Source organism: Macrobrachium nipponense, chromosome 40 (genome assembly GCF_015104395.2).
Source record: "Macrobrachium nipponense isolate FS-2020 chromosome 40, ASM1510439v2, whole genome shotgun sequence".
Lineage (NCBI taxonomy): Eukaryota > Metazoa > Arthropoda > Malacostraca > Decapoda > Palaemonidae > Macrobrachium > Macrobrachium nipponense.
The window spans coordinates 20,244,542-20,259,658 of NC_061101.1; the positions used below are offsets into that span (position 1 = coordinate 20,244,542).

General features: G+C 43.2%; 1 protein-coding gene across 5 annotated transcripts in view; it reads left to right on the plus strand.

The window, feature by feature from the left end:
- LOC135211973 (homeodomain-interacting protein kinase 2-like) overlaps window positions 1–15,117 on the plus strand; it is a 223,871-nt gene that overhangs the window by 192,787 nt on the left and 15,967 nt on the right. For 3 of the 5 annotated variants that reach the window (XM_064245232.1, XM_064245235.1, XM_064245233.1), the window contains one exon: window positions 870–1,072. In XM_064245232.1, coding sequence (XP_064101302.1) covers window positions 870–1,072 — 203 coding nt within the window. The remainder of the gene's footprint in view (window positions 1–869; window positions 1,073–15,117) is intronic. The other 2 variants (XM_064245234.1, XM_064245236.1) reach the window with 1 other exon arrangement.

Below are 15,117 nucleotides of genomic sequence, written 5' to 3' on the forward strand. Positions count from 1 at the left end.
AACAAAGTTGTAGCTGAAGCTGGGAACACTTTTGGAGCTGCTAATGACTGTTATTGTGCATCAATAACAAAGATAAAACTCCCGTAAACTTATCCGATCAAACACAACTGTAGATAAAGTTGAGAGAGAATCATTGTAATCAAAACTTGGTCTTGAAAGAATACAGTTTACTGCTGTTTTCACGCTGATAAAAGATAAATAACGTAATGGTAAAGGTCGTACTATGAAGAAATAAAGTGAAAAAAGCGAACACAATCATGTAATTTTCCTTACACAATAAACATGCCCACAAAGCAATCTGTTAATGAAAAAGATAATTTAGTTCCCAACAAGATGTATTAAATTCATATTTCTACTTAAAATTAACACATCTTAAAACAGAAAGTTGACCTTGTCTCGTATAAGTAAAGTATCTAGATATTCTTTTATGCTAACTAGAAGCAAAACAATATGCTCCGAATTGAGTTAAATATGACGAAATAAACTCGTATTCTCCATGAGCTGATTTCCAAATCAAAACATGGAGCACTTTGTTAGTATTTTATGATATAATATGTAATATGAGAATATATTACATTATTTATCATTGTGAGAGGATGTTGCTTTTTAGCTAAACCAAATTTTTTTGCTTTCTTAAGATTATTTAGTAGCATAATGCTGAAATTTAACTCTGTATCTTTAAATTGTTTCCCGGGTTTAGGCGGTCCACTGATTTTATTTTCTCCTCAATTAGTATTGTGTGTCAGTTACTGTTCAATAGATCAATGGTTGTCTTAAAAAATTTTACTCAAACATGGTGACATAGCTTTATTAATCTTTTCCGTATCTGTTGTAATTTGAATTTTTCCTTCTGTCTTTTAATTGTTTAGCAGAGAGCACCTGGCACCTCCTGCTGCACATGTGAGAGACTCCTTGCCGCAGCCGCCACCAGCACACAGGGATAATTTACCACCCCCAGCAGCCCACACTCGTGACCACTCTCGTAGTCATTCACACAGCCACTCCCATGCGCACACACAGCCGCCACAGGCACACAAAGATTATTCAGCCCAGTCAGCCGGACACCCCACTGGTAAGTAATGTACAAGCTTCTTTTAGTTTTGCATGTAATTCTAGTTTTAAGTAGTAGTATAAGTGCACCACTAGAACACCATCACAAAATAAAGAAAATTTTATTTTGTGATGGAAATTATTAATTCATTGTAGACTGTAGAGGGAGTGGAAATAGAAACTTTGGGCTTTTACAGTGTAGGTCAAGTGGCAGTATTAAAACATTTTGTCTGTTTCTGCATGGAGGAAGTGTAGTTAAGGGGGCGGGCCGGTACCCCTATATATGGGGGTATAGGGCGAAAAATGCTGTCATGAAAAAATTCATGGAGCTTCGTATGGCAATGGAGAATACATACAAAATATTTCGTCAAAATTCCTCTTACTTTTGTAGTTACAGGGTAATTAGTAAACGTAACTCAATAAGCCAAAAACATTGATTTGTTCAAGAAAATGCAATATTTCTTCTGTTATCTTAAATTTCAATAATTATTGTCAAAGAAATTGTGAGCAATGGCATCTGTAGATATTCCATGAGTGGCAGAAGGGAAGGTTGTCAGCTTAACACTGTTCAGTGCGAGAGGAAACATGAAAGGTTGTACACGTTCGAGTTTCACCTCTGACGTTCGCTTGCTTTTACACCAGTTTATCTGGTTTGGCAAGAATTTCATCATGCCAAAGAGGAAAAGACAAGCAAAACATCTTGTTAACATACAGGAGAAGAAAATTCGCTTTAATATGAGTTCAGGGTATCATAATATCCGCAATATTAGCGTAGTTAGTGAAGAGAGAGAGGGCGGGGGTTGGGGAGGGGTGCGTAGCAAGTAATTTCCCATCTTGACTGTGGCAACGTCTGCTAGAATTTCATCATGCCAAAGAGGAAAAGACAAGGAAAACATCTTGCCAACTTACAGAAGAAGAAAATTTACTCTAATAAGCTGAGTTAGTGAAGGAGAGAGTTGCCCCAGGCTACGATTTGTGAGCAAAGGGAGCTTCATTTATGATTAAATTATGATAAATAACATAGTTTGGGTTTATTAATACCAAAACAGAAATATAAATTCATAATAATCATTATTTATTAACATTGTCTTTATAAAAATACAAAGGAAAACTTTGAATGGCCTTATCTCAAAACTATACTTATTGACCTTCAAATTATATCTTCTCACTTAGTTTTAAAGCTATATTATTGAAATTTGGCATATAACTTAGAAAGACATTATAGAACAATCAAATGAAGCCCTTTTTTCCAATTTTTAAAATTTTTTTTTCTCTAAATTGTTTTCCTGATTTATAAATTTTATTTTTTTTACCATAGTGAAAAACTCACATCTAGCAAACCTTTTTAAGTGGTATGAATGTCAAATTCCTGTCCTTAAAAAATGGCAGTAGCTGGCCAGCCCCCTTAATAAAAAATTTGGCTGAACAGTTTGGAATACTTTCCAGATCTAGAATTGTTCCTACGGAAATATAACTGCTGTCTTTTATATAGGAGTATCCTTCAGCATGACTGAATTTGGTAACAATGTGGTTAACTGGTGGGTAAGGAGCTGGATTCGGTCACAATTTTATTTGCATACACTTGGGCAGAAGTTAAAACAAGGCAGGGTGTTTCCACCCTGCCTTGTTTAACTCATCTTTCCCTTATCCATTGTGTGAACATAAGCCAACTTTTAGAAGATATTAGCATGGACGAAAAGAAAGTAATGAGAACTGAAAAGATTTTGATTAAAATCAATTCAACTGGTGCTGCCACTCTTGTCAACAGAACCTGTTATTGACATTATTATTATTATATTACTCAAGTAACTCAACTTATTGAATGTCATTACTTAGTACATGTCATTGGTTCCAGCAAAAAAGAAAGTTGTTGGTTAATTGGTTAGGACAATGTTATTTCTTATTGGGTGTTAATTTTAACTACAGAGTACAGGATAGCTACATTATGCCTTAGCCTTACATTATTCAACTTGTCAGAATTAATTTTTTACAGTGAAAGTGTGAAAGTGTTACTTGTTCACTTGGGAATCGTGCTCAGAAGTCATGGGAGGTCTAGAAATTTGAATCAAACATATACTTTTAAAGTTCTTTATCCGAACTTTTTCGAGTGATTTTGTTTCAGTGTACGAGCTAAGGAATAGGAAGTCTTTGTTAATGAAAAATGAAAAAAAGGTTCCTTAACCCTTAATGGAGGGATTGCTCCTTGGTTGTAGTCATAATAGCTTTGGGATGGTGGACGGATTGATCCTGTAGGTATACGTACAATATTAAGTGCCATCGAATTTGAAAGAATCGCCTGGGAAAGAGGTGCCAATACTTTTATAGCTCATAAATTCTCTAATGGCAACTTTTACACTGGGTAAAATCACAAGTTCGGTGTCTCAGGACTTCAGTTCTGCTTCTAACTTGAAGGGAGAATGTACTGCCTCTCTCTCTCACATGACATCTTTTTGTAAATTTGCTCATAAATATACAAGGGGTTGCTGTTTGTTTTTGCTCTTGTCGTTTATGATAGTTTGTCAGTTGTAAATGTAATATTGCAAAGAAAAGTGTAAAGAAATATAGAAAAAACATGTACAAATAAAAAAGTACTGAATCTTCGTTCTTGGTAAATTTACGGAAATATTTTGCAACAGGTATGCTTAGAATTTGTTACCGATTTTATTTCTTATCTTTTTTTTATATTGTTTGAGCTGTAATTATAATTTTACAAAATTAAATAAAAAATTTATTAGAAAAAATATATTTACTAAGTTGGTAAAATTTACGATAAAAGAGACCCCACAAGGGGTTGTAAATAGTAATTTTCAACTTCTCGTGGAAGATAGGGAAAATTTTTTGGAATTTTTTTTTCTTTTACCATGTGTTTTTACACATCTTCCTCTTTCCATTGATGTGTGTGTATGTTTTTTTTTTTTTTTTTTTTTTTTTTTTTTTTTTTTTTTTTTTTTTTTTTTTGTTGGGGGGGGGGGGGGGGGGGGGGGGGGGGGGGGGGGGGGGGGGGGGGGGGGGGGTTCAAAGTTCTGCCGGCATGGGGTGCTGCATATCGATATATTACCCCGGCTCCTAAAGGTTATGCTTCATGCTTCTTTATGTCACTGTGCAAACAAGTGGTGAATGCCTTTCTGGAAAAGCAAACACAGCCTGCAAAACAGTGGCAAGTAGTACTGGAAATTCTAAGTTCCTTGGAGGAGCTGGTACCACACGGGAGATTACACCTTTGATCATTGCAATGGAGGATGAAGGAGTTTTGGTCGTCAATGGTAGATCATCCATATGAGTAAATTCCCTTGTCGACAGAGGTGAGGAAAGACCTACTGTGGTGGGGGCAGGACAACAATCTGACAGTGGGAGTTCCCCTTCAGCAACCCTCTCCGGACCTCTTGCTGTTCTCGGATGCGTCACTCGAAGGGTGGGGAGCCCACATGGAGAGCTGATGATTTCAACGAAATGGAGTTGCGAGGACAGAGAAAACTCCATATAAACGTGTTGGAGTTAAAAGCAGCGTTTCTGGCACTTCAGGAGTTCCAGGAGAGGTGGTATTGATGTCGGACAACACCACAGTAAATAGCTTATGTAAACAAGTGAGGAGGCCTAGTATCTCAGCAATTACACCTGATGACAGTTCAACTTCATCAGTGGGCTGTAGAGAACTTAGTAGACATCAGAGCATAGTGGCTGACAAATTGTTCCAGAGGGATCAGATCCTAGGAACAGAGTGGTCCTTGCATCAAGAGGTAGTGGACAGAATGCTCATATTGTGGGAAAGGCCGATCATAGACCTACTCTCAACCATGTAAAATAAAAAGTTTGAAGTGTTTTGTTCAGTAGTCCCGGATGTAGAGGCAGTAGCAGAAGCACAACAACACCCATGGGACAATCTGGACATGTACACATTTCCTCCATTTTGCCTAATCCATCAGGTTCTGAACAAGGTAACGATCTTGGAACCTCAAAATGACTCTGGTAGTGCCTTTATGGCCGAAGGCAGAATGGTTTCTGGATCTGTTGGAACTCCTAATAGATGTGCCAACCTACTATGTCAACTGCACATAGAGTGGTACCACCAGTCGGTGAAGTCCCTATCACTTCACGGGGTGGAGACTGTCAAGTATCTCCTGCGAGCAAGAGGCTTTTCTCAGAAAGCAGCAACACAGATGGCAGGAAATATCAGGTCATCTGCAGCGGTTTACCAAGGAAAATGGTCCGCATACTGTGATTGGTGTCGTGGAGGGAACTTGTCTCCACTTGGAACCACTATTCAACAGTTAGCAGATTTTCTGATATATCTCAGAACAGAAAGGCATATGTCTATATCTGCTGAAGGGATCCAGGGCTGCTGTAGCCTCGGTCCTGTGCATGGAAGGCATGGACATTTCTTCTTCATGGGAGTTGGCTGTGTTAATGAAGAGTTTTGAGCAGTCCTGTTCCCCAAAGGAACTAAAAGCTCCAGATTGGGATTTGACCATAGTACTTGAGTAGTCTTACAAAACCCCCACACGAGTCATTGAGACAGTCCACAGATAGAAGCTTGACCCTGAATACAGTCTTCCTATTTGCCCTAGCCTCAACCAAAAGGGTGGGGGAACTACATTGTCTGTCATGTGGTGAAGCATTTGAGAGGTTGGAAGTCTATGCTTGGGGCTAGTATCATCCTAATGTTAAGACCTCAGGTTTGTTAGTTATGGAAAATACAAATTGGATAAAAATTTGTCATATTAGAGGATAAAATTACAGTGCCCCCGTTTTTACGTATTTCACATTTCCCCGTTTCATTTTGTTGCAGATTTTGTGGAACACATCACTTGTCCACGGCAAAATTTCACTAATTGCGGACTTTCTTTAGGCAGTATCTCTGCTTTGCAGCCTTTGGGGAGGATTGGAAATGAAATTTCTCCTTAAAATTTTAGAGTTTATGCTTTTATGATTATTATATGCTTTTATGATTATTATATTTTTTTCTTTCTATCACAGTCATCCTATTCAACTAGGTGGTTTTTATAGTGTGGGGTTCCTGGTTGCATCCTGCTTCCTTAGGAGTCCATCACTATTTTTTTATTATGTGTGCTGTTTCCAGGAGCACATCCAGGAGCTTACTCTTCTGATTGAGTCCCTGTAACTACTTTAGCATCTAGTTGTTCATACGCAAACAAACCGTCGTTCTTAACAATAGGATCATTTCTAGCGCCTAGCTGGATCCGGTTAAAACGCAGATGAAAGCAAGGAATCTTGTGAGATCTGGAGACTCGTGCGTATATCGGGTGAAGAGTGGTCAAAGACCATGCACCTACGCCACCGCGAGAGTTATGGTTGACTTCTCTCGGCCTTTACCGGGTTCATTGCCTGTTTTGATTGTGTTTAGTGTGTGTGTGTGTGTGGCTGTTATTATGGCTTCTTCTGCTCCTTCTTGGCCTCGTCAGCGTGTGTATCCTGGAACTCCAGGTTTGCTGTGTGTGGTGGGTTTTTTTTATTTTTTTTTTTGCTTCCACTGCGACTGACCCCCACATCACGTGTAGAAGGTGCCGCTCTAATGTTTGTACAATAACGAATCCCAGTACGGGATGCCATGCATGGCCTAAAGAGCAGTGGAAGTTGTTTTATGGCAAGAGAGAGCATTTGAGGGTTTCTACTCTTCCTTCATGGGAAGGTTTTTCTTCTCTTCCTGATGCTTCGTCTCCTGCTGTGGGCACACCCCATAGTAGCGTTGTGCCTTTGTCCCCTTCCTTTTCTTCCATCAATTCATCGTTGGAAGTATTGGGAGGCCCTCAGGCTAATTTTTGTAATGTCGTGCCTTCTTCGGGAGTTAATTTGATTCCCGGGAAAGGGGAGGCTTTTTCATCATTCTCATTTATTCCAGAGTTGTAGGTGTCCAAGATCGCAGCAATTTGCAAGACACTCAGGCTAGAGGGTTCTCCATCCTTGGAGGGGTTGCTGGCGCACTTCATGGATGCTCGCTACCCTCCTCCTCACGCTGGCCAGGCCCTCCCCCTTCCTCCCGGCCTTGTCTTCTTGGGTAGCCGAGGTCAGCCATCTTGTAATTCTCTGCCAGTGACTGTTGCCACTTCTTCGAGTCTAGAGTGAAGCTGTGGCATCAGGCCCGCTATTGACGTCATGGGATGAGTCATTTTGTATTCCTCTGCCAGTGGCGTCTGCTTCCCGTTCGGACCGAGGGGAAGCCGTGACGTCATCACCACTTGTGACGTCACTTCCATTGTTGACATCACTCCCAGTCGATCTCCTCTGCACTGCCTCTCAGCCGTGACGTCATCTCTGCCGCCCAGTTTGCTGCATCTCCCTTCCATGTCATCGGAGCCTTCTCTTGCTGATCCGTCAGAGGCTTTATGCAAGGCGGTTCTTAAGAGGTTGGACAATGTTTTGAATGATAAGTTGGCTACCATGTCAGCTGGGAGGACTGGAAGGAAACGTGTTGCATCGTCCCCGCCTCCTGCGAAGAGATCGCGTAAGGAACCAGTGCTGTCTTCCTCTCCTTCCACCTCTACGTCATGTCGGCGTATCAAGCATTGGAAGGGCAAAGGACTTTGCCCTTTCTTCACCTACAAGGGAGGAACAACGCAGCCGTGTTCTCGAGAGTGTTGGTGTTTCGGAGTGTGTTAATGTATCTTCCCTTGTGCAATCTGCAGTGGCTGTTCTGTCCTCTGCATCAAATCGAGCATGTTGCAACCTCCCCCATCTGTGCACATCGCAAGTGTGTTGCAACCTCCCCCGTCCTTGCACATGATGCAAGCACTCCCACTTCTTCTCCAGGACCTATTTGTCGCTGTAAGGATCTCAAGGCGCCTGTCAAGAAGTGTAAGGTTGTGAGCGCAGAGTTGATGCGGCAGGAGTGTTTGCCTGCCCCTCTCCCTGGTGCTTCCAGGAGTTCGATTCTGGGGGTTTCTTCTTCGATCTCGAGTGTTCGGGATTCCTCTCCAACTCGTTTGTATGTCTGCCATGCCCGTGACCATTCACAGACATGTTAAAGAGTCATCTGTTGGAAGAGTACATAGTGATGTTCCTAGTGTTGTAGTTGGTTCGTCGCAGGAGTCGGCGCGTGGACCCAGCCCAGACAGGTTAGTTGGTGTTTCGGGCTGTTTGGCTGCCTACACACCCTTCTCTTTGTCGGTCTCCATTGCTGGAGCAGGAGGAGGGAGACACGCAAGAGTTTTTGTCTTCCTTTTCAGAAGTTTTCAATCTCATTCGTGGGTTCAACAATTTGGAAAGTAGGACTCAGGCTCGGTCGTCTTACACTCCATCCTGCTTGGAAGCCTTGCTGGGAGCTACGCAGGATCCCAAATCATATTTTCAGCTTCCCTTTTCGGGGCACGTCGAGTCAGTCTTGCATGGGGTTAACGCCTCTTTTTCAGACCGGGATGGTTCGCTTAGCTCTAGGGGCTGTACCAAGCTACTACCCCTGCCTCTCACAAGACATAGGAAGTACTATGGTACAAACTCTGTTTTTGATGTTGCGTCATCTTAACCTGTACGTCATTCACCTGAAGCCGGGATTGACTGGAGCAGGTGAGGTCTGTGACTCCATCCTTGCCTCCACAAGATGCCTCAACGTTGGAATCTACGGCATCCTCCATGTTGCAGATGGTTTCTAGGCTGGACTTCTGGTCTGTGGTCGTTGCCAAGATAGCTTCTGACAGGACCCCAGAAGGGTTGGTGAGTGCATCCTCACTTGCCAGTCTGTTGCAGTCCGGAGGCAAGGCGTTTTTGTATATGGCTCACCTCAGTGTTAATTTATGGGCTAACCTTCTCCTGATAAGAAGAGATGCGGCTTTATCTAGGATGGAGAGATCACTTGACCCGGAGTCCTTGCTGGCATTGAGAAATGGGGATCTGTTGGAGTCCCAATTTTTCTGGAAGATGCAATAGACCGGCGCTGGGCTGACACCAAAGACTGACTGGTGCACCAGCCCGTGTCTAAGTTGGAGTCTCGTCCTCGGAGATATCCGGCTCCTCCTCCTCCCCCTGTCCAGCAGCAGTCAAGAAGATCGTCGCCTGATAGGCCGTCGAGGAGTTCGGTTTCGGCAGGGCCTCCCCATTTGTCTCAGCCTAGATCAGAGTACCAATGTCCCTTTCGCTCTCGTTCCTTTAAGCCAAGGGCCCAAGGGGCAGAGGTAAAGGGGGCCGTCGGTAGATTAGACACCTCTCCCTCTCCTGCGCCACGGGTAGGGGGTTTTCTGGCGGGCCATTGGGCCAAGTGGCAGAGTTATGGGGCAGAGAAGTGGGTGGTAGATGTCCTTCTGGTGGGGTACCTACTGCCATTCGACTTCTCTCCTCCTCTGTTGGACAACCCACACCTCAGGAAGGCATATCCTCCAGATTCTCCGAAGTTCTTGGCTCTTCGGGAGGAAGTGCAGAAGATGCTGGACAAGAATGTGGTAGAGGAAGTGGTGCGTCCTTCTTTGGGATTTTATAGTCACATCTTGGTGCCCAAGGCATCGGGAGGTTGGAGACCTGTGATCGACTTACCCACCTTGAATCAATTCATCAGGAAGACACGGTTCAAGATGGAGACCCCGCATTCAGTGTTGGCAGCTGTGAGGGAAGACGACTTCATGCTGTCGATAGACTTAAGGGATGTCTACTTCCAGATCCCTATTCATCTGACGTCCAGGAAGTTCCTTTGCCTCTCTCTCGGGGACAAGGTCTTCGAGTTCAAAGTCTTATGCTTTGGGCTGACAACAGCCCCTCCAGTGTTCACAAGGCTCTCCTCTCTCGTATCAAGTTAGGCCCATCCTCAGGGGATCCGTTTGCCGAGGTACTTCAACGATTGGTTGGGCTGGTCAGTTTCCAGGGAAAAGATGCTGCAGGAAAGAGATTGTCTACCTCGGTTCTGTCTGGAACGGGGCATCGTAGTCAACCAGGAAAAGTCAAACCTCATACCCAGTCAAAGGATTCTCTACCTGGGCATGGTCATCGATATGACAGTTGCAAGAGTTTTTCCGTCGGATCAGAGATTGGGGAAGTTGTGAGTAGTGGCATGACATCAGTCAGCTCATCAGTGGCAGGTTCTTCTGGAAGTTTTGTCTTTCCTGGAGAAGCTGGTCCCTCATAGGCGTCTTCATCTTCAGTCTCTGCAATAGAGACTGGGGGAATGCTGGTCTCTGGCAGGGACTCACCCCTGTTAATGGTTTCTCTGTCTCTGGAAGTGAGAGAAGATCTTCATTGGTGGTTGGACGACTGAAATCTTTCAAAGGGTGTCCCTCTGCATTCTCTTCCACCGGACTTTCTTCTGTTCTCAGATGCCTCCCTCGCAGGGTGGGGGCCTCATTTAGGCGGCCTCATTTCATCAGGCGTTTGGAGTTTGGAGGACAAACAGCAACATATGAACTTCTTGAAGTTGAAGGAAGCCTTCCTGGGTCTGAAGGAGTTTTGGGAGAAGATAGAGGGTCATCCTGTCGTTCTCATGTCAGACAACACCACGGTGGTAGCCTATGTGAACAAGCAGGGGGGACCTGGTTTCTCATCAACTGCACGCCTTGACCGTCGAGGTTCACCAGTGGGTGGTCAGCAATTTGGTAGAGCTCTCAGCCAGGTATATCCCAGGTAACCGGAATGTGATCGTAGACAAACTCGGTTGTCGGGATCAGATCCTAGGCACAGAGTGGTCCTTTCATCAAGTGGTAGCAGACAAACTCTTCCAGGTTTGGTGGAGACCCTTGGTGGACCTTTTTGTGACTCGGTTCAACAGGAAGCTAGAGATATTCTGTTCAGTGGTTCCAGATCCTTTAGCGTTAGCGGAGGACGCATTCCAACATCCTTGGGACAACCTGGAGGTGTATGTCTTCCCTTCGTTTTGTTTGATCCGTCAAGTTCTGAAGAGGTTGATAGATTCACAGGGTCTCAGGATGACTTGGGTTGCCCCTCTGTGGCCTCAGGCAGAATGGTTTCCAGATCTGCTGTCGTCGTTGTCCAAGATTCCGAGGGAAATTCCCCCTTGGCGGCTTCTCTTGTGTCAGCTGCATGCAGAAAGGTTCCACCAGTCAGTAGAATCCCTATATCCGAGCGAGAGGCTATCAAGTATCTCCTCCAAGAGAGAGGCTTTTCTCATAGAACAGCGGGGCATATGTCCAACAATCTTGGAAAGTCGACCTCCGCGGTTTACCAAGGCAAATGGGCGCTCTACTGTGATTGGTGTCGTAAATGGGGTTTTTCTCCACTCACAACCTCTATTCAGCAAATAGCAGACTTTTTAGCCTTCCTCAGAGACTAGAAACGTTTGTCCGTTTCTGCCATTAGAGGCTACAGGGCAGTCCTCAGTTTGGTGTTATGCCTTGAAGGTATCAACATTTCCTCGTCTTGGGAACTTTCCTTGCTAGTTAAGGGGTTTGAGCAATCAAGTTCGCCTAGGGAGCTCAAGACTCTGATGTGGGATGTTTCCTTGGTTCTCAAGAGCTTCACTAAGGGTCCATATGAGCCTTTGCGTCACTCTTCTGACAGAAACTTGACGCCCAAGACAATTTTCCTTCTGGCCTGGGTATCTTCGAAGAGGGTAGGAGAGCTCCACAGTCTGAGCTATGATGTGAAGGACACCAGGGGTTGGGGGTGGCTGTCCTTCGAATTTGTCCCGGAATTCGTGACCAAGACCCAAAATCTCTCTGCGCGATGACAGGTTCACTTCATTTTCCATTCCATCACTGAATGACTTTGTGGGTGGTGATGCCCAAGAGCTTTTGTTGTGCCCTGTCCAGGCCATGCGTTGCTATCTTAAAAGGACTCTGCACTTTAGACCAGGCTGCTACAGACTTTATGTTAGCACAGGACGTACTAAGAAAGAGGTGTCTAAGGATACTATCTCTTTTTGGATACGGGAAGCCATCAGACATGCATACGTGGCTCTTGGAGATTCCGCCACTTTGTCTGTGCAGGCTAGAGCGCATGACGTTAGGGGTATTGGTCCCTCTCTGGCTTTCAAAAAGAACTTGGCTGTACATACGTAGAGTGCTGAGCACTGGTACTTGGTTATGCCAGCCCACGTACACCTCTTTCTATCTTAAGGATGTTGCCCACAGATCTACGGACATGTTTTCCCTGGGTCTTGTGGTGGCTGCCCAACAGTTAGTGTAACTCACAGTTGCCCTTAACAGGGCACTTTTGTATCTTACCTAAGATGATTGTGTGGATGAGAGAATGAGTGAGTTGGCTGGTCTCCTTCTTTCTCTTGTACCTTTCCTTCTTCATTCGGGCTGGTTAAGGAATAGACATGTCATTCGCTGGACTGGTCTGATTCAGGTGAGTAAGGTAGTCATACTGATAGTGTGGTCTCTTAATATAGAAATATCAAACCCTCTATTCGGTAGCATATGCTCCACTCCTTGGCAAGGAGGAGTTGGGAGTGGTAACAAATTCTAGTGTATTGGTTGGGAGTGGTAACAAATCCTGGTGTATTGGTTTGCTATTGGACAGTCAAAGTTTCTCTTTGGTTTCATATACAATGAGTCTCCCATATACAGTATCATTGTATGTTAGATATCAATTTATCTAGCTTCTCAATGGGCTTCAGTCCCTCTCCAGAAGTCATTTCTTCTGGAGCTGGACTGGTGGGTAGGTCCCTCCAAGTATGAGTCTATCCTATTGTTAAGACCGAAGGTTTGTTTGTGTATGAACAAATGACAATTTTTCTAAGACAATTTGTATTTTTCATAGCTACAAACCTGAGGTCTTAACATTATACTGCCCACCTCTAGCCGCCCCTCTGTTTTTTAAGACAACCTGAGTTGGGAAAGACTGACGCGGTGTTGTAGGTGCGTGGTCTTTGACCACTCTTCACCCGATATACGCGCATGTTGCCAGATCTCGCAATATTCCTTGCTTTCATCTGCGTTTTAACCAGATCCAGCTAGGCGTTAGAAATTATCCTATTGTTAAGACCTCAGATTTGTAGCTATGAAAATACAAATTGTCGTAGAAAATTTGTCATTTTTTCCAGGTTCCTTTTCAGGGAACTTGGGATCATGCATAGTGTCCCTATGGTTATGGGTACAATTTCCACTGTCATATCCCATATCTGTCTTATTTCTATTTTCAGAACTTGATACTTAGCTTTTTTTTTTTTTTTTTTTTTTTTTTTTTTTTCCTCCATCTACTCTGGTGTCCCATGGTATTGTGACATCATTGAGTGATACTTTCTTCTCGATTTTGCATGTATCACCCTATCTATTCTGATACCATAGTCCCAGAGGATCTTTGCTTGATCGTTTTCTATCACTCCCTGAGGTTGGTGCTCGTACCACTTATTACTGCAAGGTAGCTGGTGCTTCTTGCACAGGCTCCCTCCTCCAGTGGAGGGATTTTGCTTCTGAATCATGCCTCTTTTTGTATTGGTTCAGTGCATGTGTTGGACATTCGCTTGCTATGTGGTTTATGGTCTCGTTTTTCATATTGCACTTCCTGCATACGGGTGAAATGTTATTTCCATCTATCTTTCTTTGAACATATCTTGTTCTCAGGGTCTGATCTTGTGCTGCTGTTAGCATTCCTTCTGTTTACTTCTTGAGTTCTCCCCTCTGTAGCCATTGCCTTGTTTCATCGATGACCAGTTCTTTAGTCAGTCTCATGTATTGTTTGTGCATTGGTTTGTTGTGCCATTCTCTGTTCTGTTTGTCATTCTCCTTTCTCTGTGTATTTCTATGTCTTCGTCTACATTTATCAGTCCTTCCTATGCATTCCTGAGCCACTCAATTTTACTGGTTTTTAGATATTGCCCCAATGCTCTGCTCTTGATGTTGACGCAGTCCTCTATGCTTAGAGGTCCTCTCTTTCCCCCCTTTCGTGTTTATGTATAGTATGTCCGTATTGGCTCTTGGGGTAGTGCTTTGTGTATTGTCTGTCATGTGTTGCCTAGTTTTCTGGTCTGGAGTTCAGCTTTCATCTACCCACTACTCCTGCGCTGTATCTGAGTATTGGTACTGCCCATGTGTTGAATTTTGACTTGAGTATCGTCCTAAGTTTCTGCATATATTCTTTCCTGATCGTGTCCTTCATTTCTTGGTGTTTTATATCCAGGTTGTGTCCTTTATCTCTTGGTGTTTTATGTCCTCTCCTTCTATTATTCCCAGGTATTTGTATCTTGCCTCATCTATATGTTTGATGATTTTCCCATATGATAGCTTTATCCCTTCAGTGCTTGTCAAGGCACATTTTTCTATTCCAAACTCCATCTTGTTTCCCCAGGATACAATCCTTACAGTCTGGGTTACGGTGTCTATTTTGTTGATGGTCGTACCATACAGCTTGATGTCATCCATGAACATCAGATGGTTAATTCTGTTGCCTTCTTTCTTGAGTTAGTACCCACCATCCATCTTCTGCAATACTTTTTTCATGAGAATCTGTCTCCTAAGAAGAGTAGTGGGGACAGTGAGTCACCCTGGAAGATCTCTCTCTTGATGTTAACCAATGCTAGTTTTATTCCAGAACTTGTAAGTATTGTATTCCAGTTGTACATTGAATTTTTAGGAAGCTAATGGTGTATCATGTCAAAGGCTTTCTTGTAGTCAATCCATGCCATGCTTAGTTTGGTTTTCCTTCTCTTACTGTTCACTACCATTTTGTCTTATTAGGAGCTGGCCTTTTGTGCCCCTACACCTCCTCCTGCATTATTATTATTTTTTTTTTTTTTATCATCGTAAGCCAAGCTGTAATTCTTGTTGAAAAATAAAATGTTCTGACCCCAAGGACTCCAATAAAGAAAGCAGCCCAGTAAAAAAAAAAAAAAAAGACAAGTATAAACTGATAGGCAAAACAGAAACAAGTTAAATGAAGATATATAAGAGTAACAAACTATGAAGTGACATTCACTTCTGCCTGCTCTATATGAAAGCGTTTGCATCAAATTTGAAACTATTATATTCCAAAGTTACTCTTACATAATTGGGGTAATAGTAAGTTTGGTAACAGCAGAGACAGAACTACTTTGAAATATTGTGGTATTTATGCCTGTCCCAGTTTCAGTAACCATTGATAATGCATATCTGAGTTAGCTCTTAGCTAATAGATAGGTATAGAATTAAACGTTCATTAGGTTAAATGCAAATCTTCATGCGTTAAATCAGGCTT